Source organism: Capricornis sumatraensis, chromosome 1, assembly GCF_032405125.1.
Source record: "Capricornis sumatraensis isolate serow.1 chromosome 1, serow.2, whole genome shotgun sequence".
Classification (NCBI taxonomy): domain Eukaryota; kingdom Metazoa; phylum Chordata; class Mammalia; order Artiodactyla; family Bovidae; genus Capricornis; species Capricornis sumatraensis.
In genome coordinates, this window is record NC_091069.1 from 148,714,486 (window position 1) to 148,729,657 (window position 15,172).

Below are 15,172 nucleotides of genomic sequence, written 5' to 3' on the forward strand. Positions count from 1 at the left end.
AGGCTTCCCAGTGCTAGCAGAACAAAGGTCACATTCTGTGATGGGTCAGACAGGTTCTTCTTGGTCTGGCATCCACTAACCTCTGTTCTCATTCTCATCTCTAGCAGGATTATCGCTGCCTGTCACAAGATCCTGTGCTTCAGTCTTACCTTAAAACAAACAAACAGAACATGGTGGTGGTGGTGGTTTAGTCGCTAAGTCCTGTCTAACTCTTGCGATCCCATGAACTGTAGTCTGACAAGCTCCTCTGTCCATGGGATTCTCCAGGCGAGAATACTGGAGTGGGTTGCCATTTCCTTCTCCAGAGGATCGTCCCAATCCAGGAATCGAACCCAGATCTCCTGCATTGCAGGCATATTCTTTATTGACTAAGCTACCCCTCAAATACCATATCATTATCAACCCCTGCCTTTGAACCTCCTGCATGGGCACTTGACTGAGTGGGCAGAGTCTCTGCCTCTTGCCTCCTCTGTGCTCCATGGCACTTCATTCATTCAGCAGTTCTAACTTGTACCAGACTGTATTATTAGTTTGTTTATCAGTCTCCCCTACTAGACCTTGTTCTGCGAAGATCCTGACCTACTTGTTCTTAAATCCCCAAGGCCATGCATGATTCCCAGTTCATGGTAGAGTGCCACAATAATCTTTAGAGTGAAGCTACTCAATTTGTCTCAGATTATGAAAGTATGAAAACAAAATAACATGTCAACGTAAAGAGTTAATTATTTAGATCTAAAATGTATATGTACCTAATAGGCAAAATAGGTTATTATGACATCTTATAAGACAAGGTATTCCAGACAAGACAGTTAAAAGTGACTATCTGAAAAATCAGATTTTTAAGGCACCATCTGGGACACACTTGTGTGTACTTAGTTGTTCAGTTGTGTCTGACTCTTTTCGACTCCATGGATTATACAGCTGCCAGGCTCATTTGTCCATGAGGATTCTCCAGGCAAGAATACTGGAGTGGGTTGCCTTGCCCTCTTCCAAGGGATCTTCCCAACCCAGGGATAGAACCCAGGTCTCCCACATTGCAGGCAGATTCTTTACTGTCTGAGCCATCAGGGAAGCCCAAGAACATTCGATCAGATAAACCTACATCTCTCTCTCTTTTTTTTTTTTTGAATCTCTTTTAAGTATTCCAAGAAATCTCTAGATGACCCTGTATGTTTATAAAAATTTGCTGAGTAGAAATATATTTCAAATAACTCTTAGCATAGGGTTAAAAAAGACTGAGCTGTGGAGAAACTTAATATAAATAGAGTCAAAAAAGAGTGCCAACACTTTCCAAGATTATGAGAGTTGTACACTCTTGCTCCGTTGTTCAGGTGCGTCGTTGGTGTGATGCTGGTCATAAAGCAGAATGGACTCACCAAAATGTCTGGAGCCTGATGAGCATTTTTGAATGTGTGTTTCAAGTATAGACGCTCAAATCAATAGCTTCTTAGTGTAACACTTTGTATGTGAATCTTTGGGGCATTACCGATTAAAAAGGACCTTTCAGTTTTTGCATTAAACACAGAAACTGTATGATTTTAGTAATTCTCTTTTAATTTAAAAAAAAAAATGTTTTTTTTTCCAGTGTTGAAAATGAGCCCATGAGCACAAGTCAGAAAAAGGAAAATATACTTTCATCTGAAGCAATAAAGGTATAGTTTTAAATTAATATTATTTTATATCAAGCAAATAATTTTTTCTTAATTTCTTCTCACTCTTCCTTCTGATTCTGTCATCTCATTTCACATTTCAAAAAGAGCATAAAGTCTTATTCCTTATTGGAAACTCTAGCACAGTTTGGCTGGATATTTGCATCTTGCAGTGGGGTTGCGGGTAGATCATTGAAGAAAGGCTTGAGACAGCGCTGCTCTTACCTCAGCCGAGCCACTAACCAGCTGTGAAGCCTTCCACTGAGACATTTAACTTCTCTGTGCCTTGGTTTTCTAATCTGTAAATTGGGTCATCTAACCTCCACTCTCCCTTTCCCCAGGAAGTTCTTCAATTTATGTTGTGTTTACTCAAATGCTCCTGACAATTAAGAGTGCTTCTGAGAGCACAGAAGTTAATGACCTATTTGTACATGTCATTAGTATGTGATATGTTTGTTTAGCTCATAAGTAAACTGGCTTTCTCTGCATCTACAGAACAACCATGAAATCATATATGCTACACTTCTACGCAGATGGTTATTGATAAGTGTGGTTAAAAATCTCTGCAAACTGCTAAACCTTATAATACTTCTTTTTCATCAAAAGTGATTTTCTAGAAATTGGATGTTTGTGTTGGTTGGGAGTGTGAGGCTAGGGTCAAGTTCTGATAACTGTTCCACATTCATGGAGTCTGGGCCCAGTTACTTTCTTTTTAAATGACTTGGGACAGTCAGTCAAGGAGAAAGCTTGTCAGGGATTCCTGGGTACATTAGCCTGGTCAGTGGAAGGATCAGAAAGTCAACTGAATCCATCGTTACTGATAATCCTTCATTACTCTTAAACATTACATGAGGTCCAGAGGCCTTAAATATGGTAAAGGTAAAGCTGTTTTCAATTTTTATTCCTGCCTTGTCCACCATAGTTAACAATATAAATATTTTTGAAAGAAAAAAATCAGAATCTGATTTTTATTTTTTATTTTTAAACTTTATTGAAAGACAAAAATCAGAATCACCTTGCTTCCCTTTCCTTTCTTCTTCCTTAGTGAGTTTGGCTACTAACTCCTGCCCCCGGGTTTTATAGCACTTCCTGCCTGTTCTTTGGCAGCTGGTCGTTAGTCAGCTCACTGGTTTACCACTGCATGGACTCTGTAGCTTTCTCTGTCTTGTTCAGTTTTTACATGTCCTGAGTTGCCCAGTTTCAAGATTTTTACTTCTCATTTTATGTGCAGCTTTGCTCTTGTCTCACAGGAATCATGTGTTTTACTTCTGAAATCTCCAACTGAGAGGTTTCTTTATCAGCCAGTTGCTGTTATTCCCTATCTTAGTCCTTCATTGCCTCTGAGCCCACCTTTGAGCTTCAGCAAACCTTCATGCTTTCCCTGCTCTTTTCTCTTCTGGTCGCTACTTGTTTGCCTTCTCAACCTGGAACTGATAGGTATCACTTCAGCTGTTAATCTCACTGAAAAAAATGTTGGTCTTGAAACTTGGCCCTGAGACTTTAGTTTCCAGTAGAACTGCTTTCTATCTGCAGAGATTTACTCCAGAAATTGTTCTGGCCTCAGTAAGTGTATATGATGGGCAGTATAGTGGCTGGGCCTCCATGGTTACCATCTTCTCTATCCATTTTTAATATATTCGTATGAATGTTCAGAATACTTTCAGTTTGGGATTTGAGCCCCCAAGCAAATAGGGCTTATAGTCATGAAAGTTCTTCTCTTATGGTTTGAGGCCTATAGGATTACTTATATCAATACATGGGCAGTCTGGTTAGCCTCTCACTGATGTAGTGGAAGCATTTTGGGCCATGTAAGCTTGTTTGTTTGCTATACTTTCTGGACACTACTGGTAGGCTTGCTCATCTTTGCTGCACAGACCCACTTGTGGTGGGACCTACTATTGCCAGGCATCAAAAGTATGTATTTTGCAGATTATATTCCACTGTAAGTTATTACATGATATTGGGTATAATTCCCTGTGTTATATGGTGAATCTCTGTTGCTTCATTTAAAGAAAAGAAAAAAAGTACATATTTTGATAATATCAATAGTTAAGCCCACACTTTGGGAGCCAAAAAAGTTAGCAACGATATTTATAATCCTGTTATTTTAAATAGTCTCATTTAAAGTTTTCTCACTTGGCAAGCAGCATAAAACATTCATTTGTTTTCTTTCTAATGAATGGTTTTCTAAAACATAGTGCTCCATTGTAATGTGACATTTCTTGCCACACTTCCATCTTCATAACCTGAATTTTATGATAATGCCTTCCATGATAAGGAAAAATGTGCACCATTTTTCCTCTCCAGTGTAAAATGTAACAGATTTATGTACAATAAATATTTTTATACATTTCTTTTTGTATTTGACCTTGAGATACCAAATCAAGGTGTTGAAGATTGTTTTGTTATAAATTTAAGCTACAAAAAAAATTTGTATTTTTTTAAACAACTGGAGACTATAGAAGCTTTGTATTATTTTTGGACATAATTAGATTCTTGGTTCTTAAAATATATATGCTATGCAAATTTTACTGTTTTGCTAACATTGAAATCTATTTCTCACATGTGCATCTACCATTCCACTGAAATATATATTTCTTCTGTATTAATCAGTTTTTATATCTAGCTGGTAAAACTTCCAGATATTTAGTCTGTACTCTATTCAGTTTTTCTTTAGGAAATGTGTATTCTTGTCTTGTAGCCTTAGACTCTTGCTGCGTTCATATCTATTGTTTTAAAGAGAGGGCAGGCATGTTGTAACACCCTGCTCCCTTCTGCCTACTTCAGAGAACTGTTCATCCCTTCCCACTTTCCAAGGCTCACCCCCTAAAAGCCCCCACGGGTGGTACTGGTCTCTAATTTCCTGCCTTCTGCTGGACCTTTGCTTTGCACTGTGTTCATTTCTCCATCTTCACTGGATTCTTCTATTTCACTCTTAATATGTAAAGTAACTTTTTTTCTTTCATTGGTCTGGTTTCCTTTTAGTCTATCATTTCATTTTATTGCTACCCTTTACCAAAGATTCCTCATGGAAGGCTGTCATAATCAGTGTTTAATTTTTAATGCTTTCTCATCTGACTCTGGTCCCCCTTCCTGGTTTGCTTAGACATGGGAAAACTAGTATTGTGCCTGACATACGTGTCATAGGTATTCAAGTCAGTCGCTCAGTCGTGTCTGACTCTTTGCGACCCCAGGGACTGCAGCATGCCAGGCTTCCCTGTCCGACACCAACTCTCAGAGCTTACTCGAACTCATTTCCATCGAGTCAGTGATGCCATCCAACCGTCTCATCCTCTGATGTCTCCTTCTCCTCCCACCTTCAATCTTGCCCAGCATCAGGGTCTTTTCCAATGAGTCAGTTCTTCACATCAGATGGCCAAATATTGGAGTTTCAGCTTCAGCATCAGTGCTTCCAAAGAAAATACAGGACTGATTTCCTTTCGGATGGACTGACTGGATCTCCTCACAATCCAAGGGACTCGCAAGAGTCTTCACACCACAGTCCAAAAGCATCAGTTCTTTGGCACTCAGCTTTCTTTATCGTCCAACTCTCACATCCATATGTAACTACTGGAAAAACCATAGCTTTGACTAGATAGACCTTTGTTGGCAAAGTAATATCTCTGCATTGTAATATGCTGTCTAGGTTGATGATAGCTTTTCTTCCAAGGAACAAGTGTCTTTTAATTTCATGGCTGCAGTCACCATCTGCCGTGATTTTGGAGCCCCCCAAAATAAAGTCTGTCACTGTTTCCATTGTTTCCTCATCTATTTGCCAAAAGTGATGGGACCAGATACCATGATCTTAGTTTTCTGAATGCTGAGTTTAAAGCCAACTTTTTCACTCTCGTCTTTCACTTTTATCAAGAGGCTCTTTAGTTCTTCTTCACCTTCTGCCAGAAGGGTGGTGTCATCTGCATATCTGAGGTTATTGATATTTCTCCCAGAAGTCTTGATTCCAGCTTGTGCTTCATCCAGCCTGGCATTTCGTATGATGTACTCTGTATGTAAGTTAAATAAGCAGGGTGACAATGTACAGCCTTGACGTACTCATTTCCTGATTTGGAACCAGTCTGTTGTTCCATGTCCAGTTCTAACTGTTGGTTCTTGATCTGCATACAGATTTATCAGGAGGCAAGTCAGGTGGTCTAGTTTTCCCATCTCTTGAAGAATTTTTCAGAGTTTGTTGTGATTCACACAGTCAAGGGGTTTGGCGTAGTCAATAAAGCAGAAGTAAATGATTTTCTGGAATTGTCTTACTTTTTTGATGATCCAGTGGATGTTGGCAATTTGATCTCTGGTTCCTCTACCTTTTCTAAATCCAGCTTAAACATCTGGAAGTTCACAGTTCACGTATTGCTGAAGCCTGGCTTGGAGAATTCTGAGCATTACTTTACTAGCATGTGAGATGAATGCAATTGTGCGGTAGTTTGAACATTCTTTGGCATTGCCTTTCTTTGGGATTGGAATGAAAACTGATCTTTTCCAGTCCTGTGGCCACTGCTGAGTTTTTCAAATTTGCTGGCATATTGAGTGCAGTATCATCACAGCATCATCTTTCAGGATTTGAAATAGCTCAGCTAGAATTCCATCACCTCCACTAGCATTGTTCGTAGTGATGCTTCCTAAGGCGCTCTTGACTTCCCATTCTGGAATGTCTGGCTCTCGGTGATTGATCACACCATTGTGGTTATCTGGGTCATGAAGATCTTTTTTGTACAGTTCTGTGTATTCTTGCCACCTCTTCTTAATATCTTATGCTTCCATTTTTGTCCTTTATTGAGCCCATCTTTGCATGAAATGTTCCCTTGGTATCTCTAATTTTCTTGAAGAGATCTTCCCATTCTATTGTTTTCCTCTATTTCTTTGCACTGATCACTGAGGAAGGCTTTCTTATCTTTCCTTGCTGTTCTTTGGAACTCTGCATTCAAATGGGTATGTCTTTCCTTTTCTCCTTTGCCTTTCGCTTCGTTTCTTTTCTCAGCTATTTGTAAGGCCTCCTCAGATAACCATTCTGCTTTTTTGCATTTCTTTTTCATAGTTGTTAAAGGAGAGTAATTCCATGAAACCTGACCTCTTACTTCCCATCCCATCAGTAACTTCTCAGTTCTCACTGTGTATAAGTTGACACACTTGATTTTCCAAGTTGTCTTCTTTCTAGAAGTTGTATGTTTTTATATTGGCTCTTCTGACCTTGTACATTATAGTTTCTGTTCCTGCCTCTGGCCATTCCCTTGAGTTTCCTTCACTGATTCTTTTTTGTGGGGGAGTGAAATAGAAAAGAATAGCTTTATTGCTTCACCTGGCAAAGGGAGCCATAGCAGACTAATGCCTTCAAAATTTTGTTGGCATAAGAGGAGGTAATGATATTTATAGTAATGGTTCAAAGAGGAGGGTGTGATCAGCTCATAGCCATTCTTTGATTGGTTGGTGGTGAGGTAATTGGGAGTCAGCATCATCAATCTCCTGGTCCAACCAATCTGGAGTCTAGATGCTTGTGGGAAGCACACGGTTAACTTCTTTTGGTAGGGGTTTCAGTATCTGTAAAATAGCTCAAATATATTGTTATGTATATTCATTTAGGAGGGTACCAGGACACTGCCCCAAGGTTGTTCTATTGTTTTATAGAATTTTTATAGAATTTTTTTTCTGTCAAACCTCAGCATGAAATAGCCATAGGTGTATATATATATCCCCTCCCTTTTAAACCTCCCTCCCATCTTCTGCCCCTCTAGATTGACATAGAGACCCTGTTTGAGTTCCCTGAGCCATACAGCAAATCCTGTTGGTATCTATTTCACATATGGTAATGTAAGTTTTTATGTTACTCTTTCCATGCATCTCACCCTCTCCTCCCCTCTCCCCACATCCAGAAGTCTATTTTCTATGTCTTTTTCCACTGCTGCCCTGAAAATAAATTCTTCAGTACCATTTTTCTAGATTCCATATATATACGTTAGAATATGATATTTATCTTTCTCTTTCTGACTCACTTCACTCTGTATAATAGGTTCTAGGTTCATCCACCTCATCAGAACGGACTCAAATGCATTCCTTTATAAGGCTGAGTAATATTCCATTGTGTATATGTACCACAACTTCTGTATCCATTCATCTATCGATGGAAATCTAGACTGCTTCCATGTTTGAGCTATTGTAAATGGCGCTGCAGTAAACAGTGGGATACATGTGTCTTTCAATTTTGGTTTCCTCAGGGTGTATGGCTAGGAGTGGGATTGCTGGGTCATATGGTGGTTTTATTCATAGTTTTTTAATGAATCTCCATACTGTCTTTCATAACCGCTGTATTAGTTTACATTCCCACCTACAGTGCAAGAGCATTCCCTTTTCTCCACATCCTCTCCTGCATTTATTGTTTGTAGACTTTTTGATGATGGCCATTCTGACTGGTGTGAGGTGATATCTCATTGTAGTTTTGATTTGTATTTCCCTGATAATGAGCAATGTTGAACATCATTTCATGTGTTTGTTAGCCATCTGTATGTCTTCTTTGGAGAAATGTCTGTTTAGGTCTTTTTCCCACTTTTTGATTGGGTTGTTTGTTTTTCTGGTTTTGAGCTATATGAACAACTTGTATGTTTTGGAGATTAATCCTTTGTCAGTTGTTTCATTTGCTATTATTTTCTCCCATTTTGAGGGCTGCCTTTTCATCTTGCTTATAGTTTCCTTTGCTCTGCAGAAGCTTTTAAGTTTCATCAGGTCCCACTTGTTTACTTTTGTTTTTATTTCCGTTACTCTAGCAGGGGGGTTAAAGCAAGAAGATCTTGCTTTGATTTATGTCATCAAGTGTTCTGCCTATATTTTCCTCTAAGAGTTTTATAATTTCTGGTCCTACATTTATGTCTTTAATCCATTTTGAGTTTATCTTTGTGTATGGTGTTAGGAATGTTCTAGTTTCATTCTTTTACATGTAGCTGTCCAGTTTTCCCAGCACCATTTATTGAAGAGGCTGTCTTTGCCCCATTGTATATTCTTGCCTCCTTTGTCAAAAATAAGGTACCCATAGATGCATGGATTTATTTCTGGGCATTCTATCTTGTCCCATTTGCCTATATTTCTGTTTTTTGTACCAGTGCCATACTGTCTTGATGTCTGTAGCTTTGTAGTATAATCTGAAGTCAGGAAGGTTGATTCCTCCAGCTCCATTCTTCTTTCTCAAGACTGCTTTGTCTGTTCAGGGTCTTTTGTGTTTCCATATGAATTGTGAAATTTTTTGTTCTGGTTTTGTGAAAATGCCATTGTTAATTTGATTGATAGGGATTGAATTAAATCTGCAGACTGCATTTGGTAGTTAGTTATTTTCACAATGTTGATTTTTCCTACCTAGGAACATGAAATGTCTCTCCATCAGCTTATGTTGTCTTTGATTTCTTTCATTAGTGTCTTTTAATTTTCTGTGTACAGTTCTTTTGTCTCCTTAGGTAAGTTTATTCCTAGATATTTCTTTTTGTTGCAATGGTGAATGGGATTGATTCCTTAATTTCTCTCTCTGAAATCTCATTGTTAGTATATAGAAATGCAAGTGATTTCTGTGTATTGATTTTGTATCCTGCCACTTTGCCAAAATCACTGATTAGCTTTAGTAATTTTCTGATACTATTATTTATGGTTTTCTATGTATAGTATCATGTCATCTGCAAACAGTGAGAGTTTTACTTCTTCTTTTCTGATCTGGATTCCTTTTATATCTTTTTCTTCTCTGATTGCTGTAGCTAGGACTTCCAGAACTATGTTGAATAATAGTGGTGAAAGGACACCCTTGTCTTGTTCCTGATCTTAGGGGGAGTGCTTTCAGTTTTTCACCATTGAGAATAATGTTTCCCGTAGGCTTATCACATATGGCCTTTACTATGTTGAGGTAGGTTCCTTCTATGCCCATTTTTTGAAGAGTTTTAATCATAAATGGATGCTGAATTTTGTCAAAGGCTTTTTCTGCATCTATTGAAATGATCATATGGTTTTTATGTTTCAGTTTGTTAATATAGTCTACCGCATTGATCAATTTGCATCTACTGAAGAATCCTTGCATTCCTGGAATAAATCCAAATTGATCGTGGTGTATGAGCTTTTTGGTGTGTTGCTGAATTCTGTTTGCTGAAATTTTGTTCGGGACTTTTTAATCTATGTTATCAGTGATATTGGCCTGTAGTTTTCTTTTTTATTGTTGTCTTTGTCTGGTTTTGATATTGGGGTGATGGTGACCTCGTAGAATGAGTTTGGAAGTGTTCCTTCCTCTGCAATTTTTTGAAAGATTTTTAGAAGGATAGATATTAGCTCTTAAAATGCTTGATAGAATTCTCCTGTGAAGCCATCTGGTCCTGGGCTTTTGTTTTTGGGGAATTTTTTTTATCACGGCTTAAATTTCAATGTTTGTAATTAGGTTGTTCATAATTTCTGTTTCTTCCTGGCTCAGTCTTGGAAGATTGAACTTTTCCAAGAATGCAGTGAAAGTGCTGCACTCAGTATGCCAGCAAATTTGGAAAACTCAGCAGTAGCCACAGGACTGGAAAAGGTCAGTTTTCATTCCAATTCCAAAGAAAGGCAATGCCAAAGAATGTTCACACTATCACACAATTGCACTCATTTCACATGCTAGTAAAGTAATGCTCAGAATTATCCAAGCCAGGCTTCAGCAATACATGAACCATGAACTTCCAGATGTTCAAGCTGGATTTAGAAAAGCCAGAGGAACCCGAGATCAAATTGCCAACATCCACTGGATCATTGAAAAAGCAAGAGAGTTCCAGAAAAATATCTATTTCTGCATTATTGACTATGCCAAAGCCTTTGACTGTGTGGATCACAACAAACTCTGAAAGATTCTTCAAGAGATGGGAACACCAGACCCCCTAACCTGCCTCCTGAGAAATCTGTATGCAGGTCAGGAAGCAACAGTTTGAACTGGACATGAAACAACAGACTGGTTCCAAATCAGGAAAGGAGTACCTCAAGGCTGTATATTGTTAATCCTGATTATTTAATTTCTATGCAGAGTACATCATGAGAAACGCTGGGCTGGATAAAACACAAGCTGGAATCAAGATTGTCAGGAGAAATACCAATAACTTCAGTTATGCAGATGACACCACCCTTCTGGCAGAAGGTGAAGAAGAACTAAAGAGCCTCTTGATAAAAGTGAAAGACGAGAGTGAAAAAGTTGGCTTAAAGCTCAACATTCAGAAAACTAAGATCATGGTATCTGGTCCCATCACTTTTGGCAAATAGATGGAGAAACAATGGAAACAGTGGCAGACTTTATTTTGGGGGGCTCTAAAATCACTGCAGATGGTGACTGCAGTTGTGAAATTAAAAGACTCTTGCTCCTTGGAAGGAAAGTTATGACCAACCTAGACAGCATATTACAAGACAGAGACATTACTTTGCCAACATATGTCTGTCTAGTCAAAGCTATGGTTTTTCTAGTAGTCATGTATGGATGTGAGAGTTGGACTGTGAAGAAGGCTGAGCGCTGAAGAAGTGATGCTTTTGAACTGTAGTATTTGAGAAGACTCTTGAGAGTCCCTTGGACTGCAAAGAGATCCAGTCCATCCTAAAGGAGATCAATCCTGAGTGTTCACTGGGAGGACTGGTGTTGAAGCTGAAACTCCAATACTTGGCCACCTGATGCAAAGAACTGACTTATTTGAAATGACCCTGATGCTGGGAAAGGTTGAAGGCGGGAGGAGAAAGGGACGACAGAATGTAGACATGAGTTTGAGTAAATTCTAGGAGTTTGGTGATGGACAGGGAGGCCTGGTGTGCTGCAGTCCATGGGGTCACAAAGAGTCAGACATGACTGAACGACTGAACTGAACTAAAGAATCTGTCCATTTCTTCCAGGTTATCCATTTTGTTGGGATATAGTTGTTCATAATAGTCTCTTATAATCCTTTTCATTTATTTTTGCTTGGATCTTTATTATTTCTTAACTTCTACTAATTTGGGGGGGTTTTGTTCTTTGGAAAAGAAGGTTTTTTAGGTGCAGCAATGACATGAAAAGATGCTTACTCCTTGAAAGGAAAGTTATGACCAACCTAGACAGCATATTAAAAAGCAGAGACATTACTTTGCCAACAAAGGTCCGTCTGGTCCAGGCTATGGTTTTTCCAGTGGTCATCTATGGATGTGAGAGTTGGACTATAGAGAAAGCTGAGCACTGAAGAATTGATGCTTTTGAACTGTGGTGTTGGAGAAGACTCTTGAGAGTCCCTTGGACTACAAGGAGATCCAACCAGTCCATCGTAAAGGAGATCAGTCCTGGGTGTTCATTGGAAGGACTAGTATTGAAGCTGAAACTCCAATACTTTGGCCACCTAATGCGAAGAGTTGACTCATTGGAAAAGACTCTGATGCTGGGAAAGATTGAGGGCAGGAGAAGGGGACGACAGAGGATGAGATGGTTGGATGGCATCATCGACTTGATGGACATTGGTTTGGATGGACTCCGGGAGTTGGTGAGGGACAAGGAGGCTTGGCGTGCTGTGGTTCACGGGGTCACAAAGAGTCAGACACGACTGAGCGACTGAACTGACTGTTAAATTGTCTATTCGATGTTTTTCTTGTTTCTTGAGCTGGGATTGTATTGCTATAAACTTCCCTCTTAGAACTCCTTTTGCTGCATCCCATAGTTTTTGAGTTGTGATATGTTCACTGTGATTTGTTTTCAGAAATTTTTTGATTGCCCTTTTGATTTCTTCAGTAACCTGTTGAGTATTTAGAAATGTGTTGTTTAATCTCCATGTGTTTGTGTTTCTTACAGTTTTTTCTGGTAATTGATATCTAGTCTCATAGCATTGTGGTTGGAGAAGATACTTGATGATTTCAATTTTCTTAAATTTCCTGAGGTTTGATTTGTGACCCACAATGTTATCTATCCTGGAGCATGTTCTATGTGACTTGAGAAGAAGATAAATTCTTCTGCATTTGGATGGAATGTCCTGAAAATATCAATGAGATCCATCTCATCTAATGTATCATTTAGGACTTGCGTTTCCTTACTTATTTTCTGTTTTGATGATCTGTCCATTGGTGTGAGCGGGGTGTTAAAGTCTCCTACTATTATTGTGTTACTCTCAATTTCTCCTTTTATGTCTGTTAGTGCTTGTCTTATGTATTGAAGTGCTCCTATGATGGGCACACACATATTTAGAATTGTTATGTCTTCCTCTTGGATTGATCCCTTGATCATTATGGAGTATTCTTCCTTATCTCTTGTAATCTTTATTTTAAGGTCTGTTTTGTCTGATGTGAGGATTGCTACTCCAGCTTTCATTTGCTTCCCATTTGCATGGAATTTATTTTTCCATCCTCTCACTTTCAGTCTATATGTGTTTTTAGGTATGAAGTGGGTTTCTTGTAGACAGCATATATATGGGTTTTGTTTTTGTATCTATTCAGCCATTTTGTATCTATTCAGCCAGTCTCTGTCTTTTGGTTGGAGCATTTAATCCATTTACATTTAAAGTAATTATTGATATATATGTTCCTATTGCCATTTTCTTAATTGTTTGGGGTTGATTTTATAGATCTTTTTTCTTCTCGTATTTTTTGACTATATAAGTCCCTTTAACATTTGTTGTAAAGCTGATTTGGTGGTACTGAATTCTCTTAACTTTTGCTTGTCTGAAAAGCTTTTTATTTCTCCATCAGTTTTGAATGAGATCTTTGCTGGGTACAGTAATCTTGGCTGTATATTTTTCTCTTTCAGTACTTTAAATATATCCTGCCATTCCCTTCTGGCCTGCAGAGTTTCTGCTGAAAGATCAGCCTCTAAGCATATGGGGTTTCCCTTGTATGTTACTTGTTGCTTTCAATCTTCTTTCTTTGTGTTTAGTTTTTGGTAGTTTGATTAGTATGTGTCTTGGTGTGTTTCTCCTTGGGTTTATCCTCTATGGGACTCTCTGTGCCTTTTAGACTTGACTGACTCTTTCCTTTTCCATTTTGGGTAAATTTTCAACTATAATCTCTTCAAAAATTTTCTCATACCTTTTCTTTTTCTCTTCTTCTTCTGGGACCCCCATATTTACAATGTTGGTGTGTTTAATACTGTCCAGAGCTCTCTGAGACTATCCTCAGTTCTTTTCATTCTTTTTATTTTATTCTGCTCTTCAGAAGCTATTTACACCATTTTGTCTTTGAACTCACTGGTAGGTTCTTCTGCTTTACATATTCTGCTATTGATTCCTTCTAGAGTATTTTTAATTTCAGTAATTGTTTGTCTCTGTATGTTTATTCTTTCATTCTTCTAGGTCTTTGTTAACTGATTCTTGCATTTTCTCCATTTTGTTTTCAAGGGTTTTGATCATCTTTACTATCATTATTCTGAATTCTTTTTCAGGTAATTTGCCTATTTCCTCCTCATTTATTTGGACTTCCGTGTTTCTAGTTTGTTCCTTCCTTTGTGTAGTATTTCTCTGCCTTTTCATTTTGTTTTTTAACTTACTGTGTTTGAGGTCTCCCTTTCCCAGGCTTCAAGGTTGAATTCTTTTTTCCTTTTGGTTTCTGCCCTCCTAAGGTTGGTCCAGTGGTTTGTGTAAGCTTAGTATAGGATGAGATTTGTGCTGAGTTGTTTGTTTGTTTGTTTTTCCTCTGATGGGCAAGGCTGAGTGAGGTGGGAATCCTGTCTGCTGATGATTGGGTTTGTATTTTTGTTTTGTTTGTTGTTTAGCTGAGGCATCCTGTACAGGGTGCTACTGGTGGTTGGGTGATGCCGGGTCTTGTATTCAAGTGGTTTCCTTTGTGTGAAAAGTGAAAGTGAAAGAAAGTGAAGTCGCTCAGTTGTGTCCGACTCTTTGCGACCCATGGACTGTAGCCCACCAAGCTCCTCTGTCCATGGGATTCTCCAGGCAAGAATACTGGAGTGGGTTGCCATTTCCTTCTCCAGGGGACATTCCCGACCCAGGGATCGAACCCAGGTCTCCCACATTGCAGGCAGATGCTTTAACCTCTGCACCACCAGGGAAGCCCCTACACTATTTGATACCCCCTAGGGTTAGTTCTCTGGTAGTCTGAGGTCTTGGAGTCAGTTCTTCCACTCCAAAGGCTCAGGGCTTAATATCTACTTTTGCATGGTTCTATATATTTTTTTCCTCTAGTCAGGTACTCCTGTCCATTCTCAGCTAGTGTTCTGCATGCACTTCTATGTCTGAAGATGTATTCCTGATGTATCTGTGCAGAGAGCTGTACTTCATGTCCACCTGCTCCTCCACCATCTTGTTCTCCTTCCGTCACTGATTCTTTTCCGGATAAATTTCTTTTTGTGTAGATGTTTCTCAAAGTCCTCAACCCTCAACATCAGACTTTCAAAGTGGTATCTTCCAGTCTCATTACTTCACTTCATCTTTCAGCTCTCACATCTCTATCCAACATCCCTCTTGAGCTCCAGACTTGATTGTCAGAGTTCCAAACATTTCTACATACTGCAAATTCAGTCTGCCCCAAAGCCTCAGTATTTTCAGAGGTGTTCTCACTATATATTGATATATTTGTTTGGGAGGAGGTAG

The 15,172-nt window shown here is 38.8% G+C and overlaps 1 protein-coding gene across 1 annotated transcript in view; it reads left to right on the forward strand.

The window, feature by feature from the left end:
• Positions 1–15,172, forward strand: part of CRYBG3 (crystallin beta-gamma domain containing 3) — a 124,785-nt gene that overhangs the window by 16,724 nt on the left and 92,889 nt on the right. Inside the window, exon 2 of the mRNA XM_068983619.1 lies at positions 1,586–1,652. Coding sequence (XP_068839720.1) covers positions 1,586–1,652 — 67 coding nt within the window. The remainder of the gene's footprint in view (positions 1–1,585; positions 1,653–15,172) is intronic.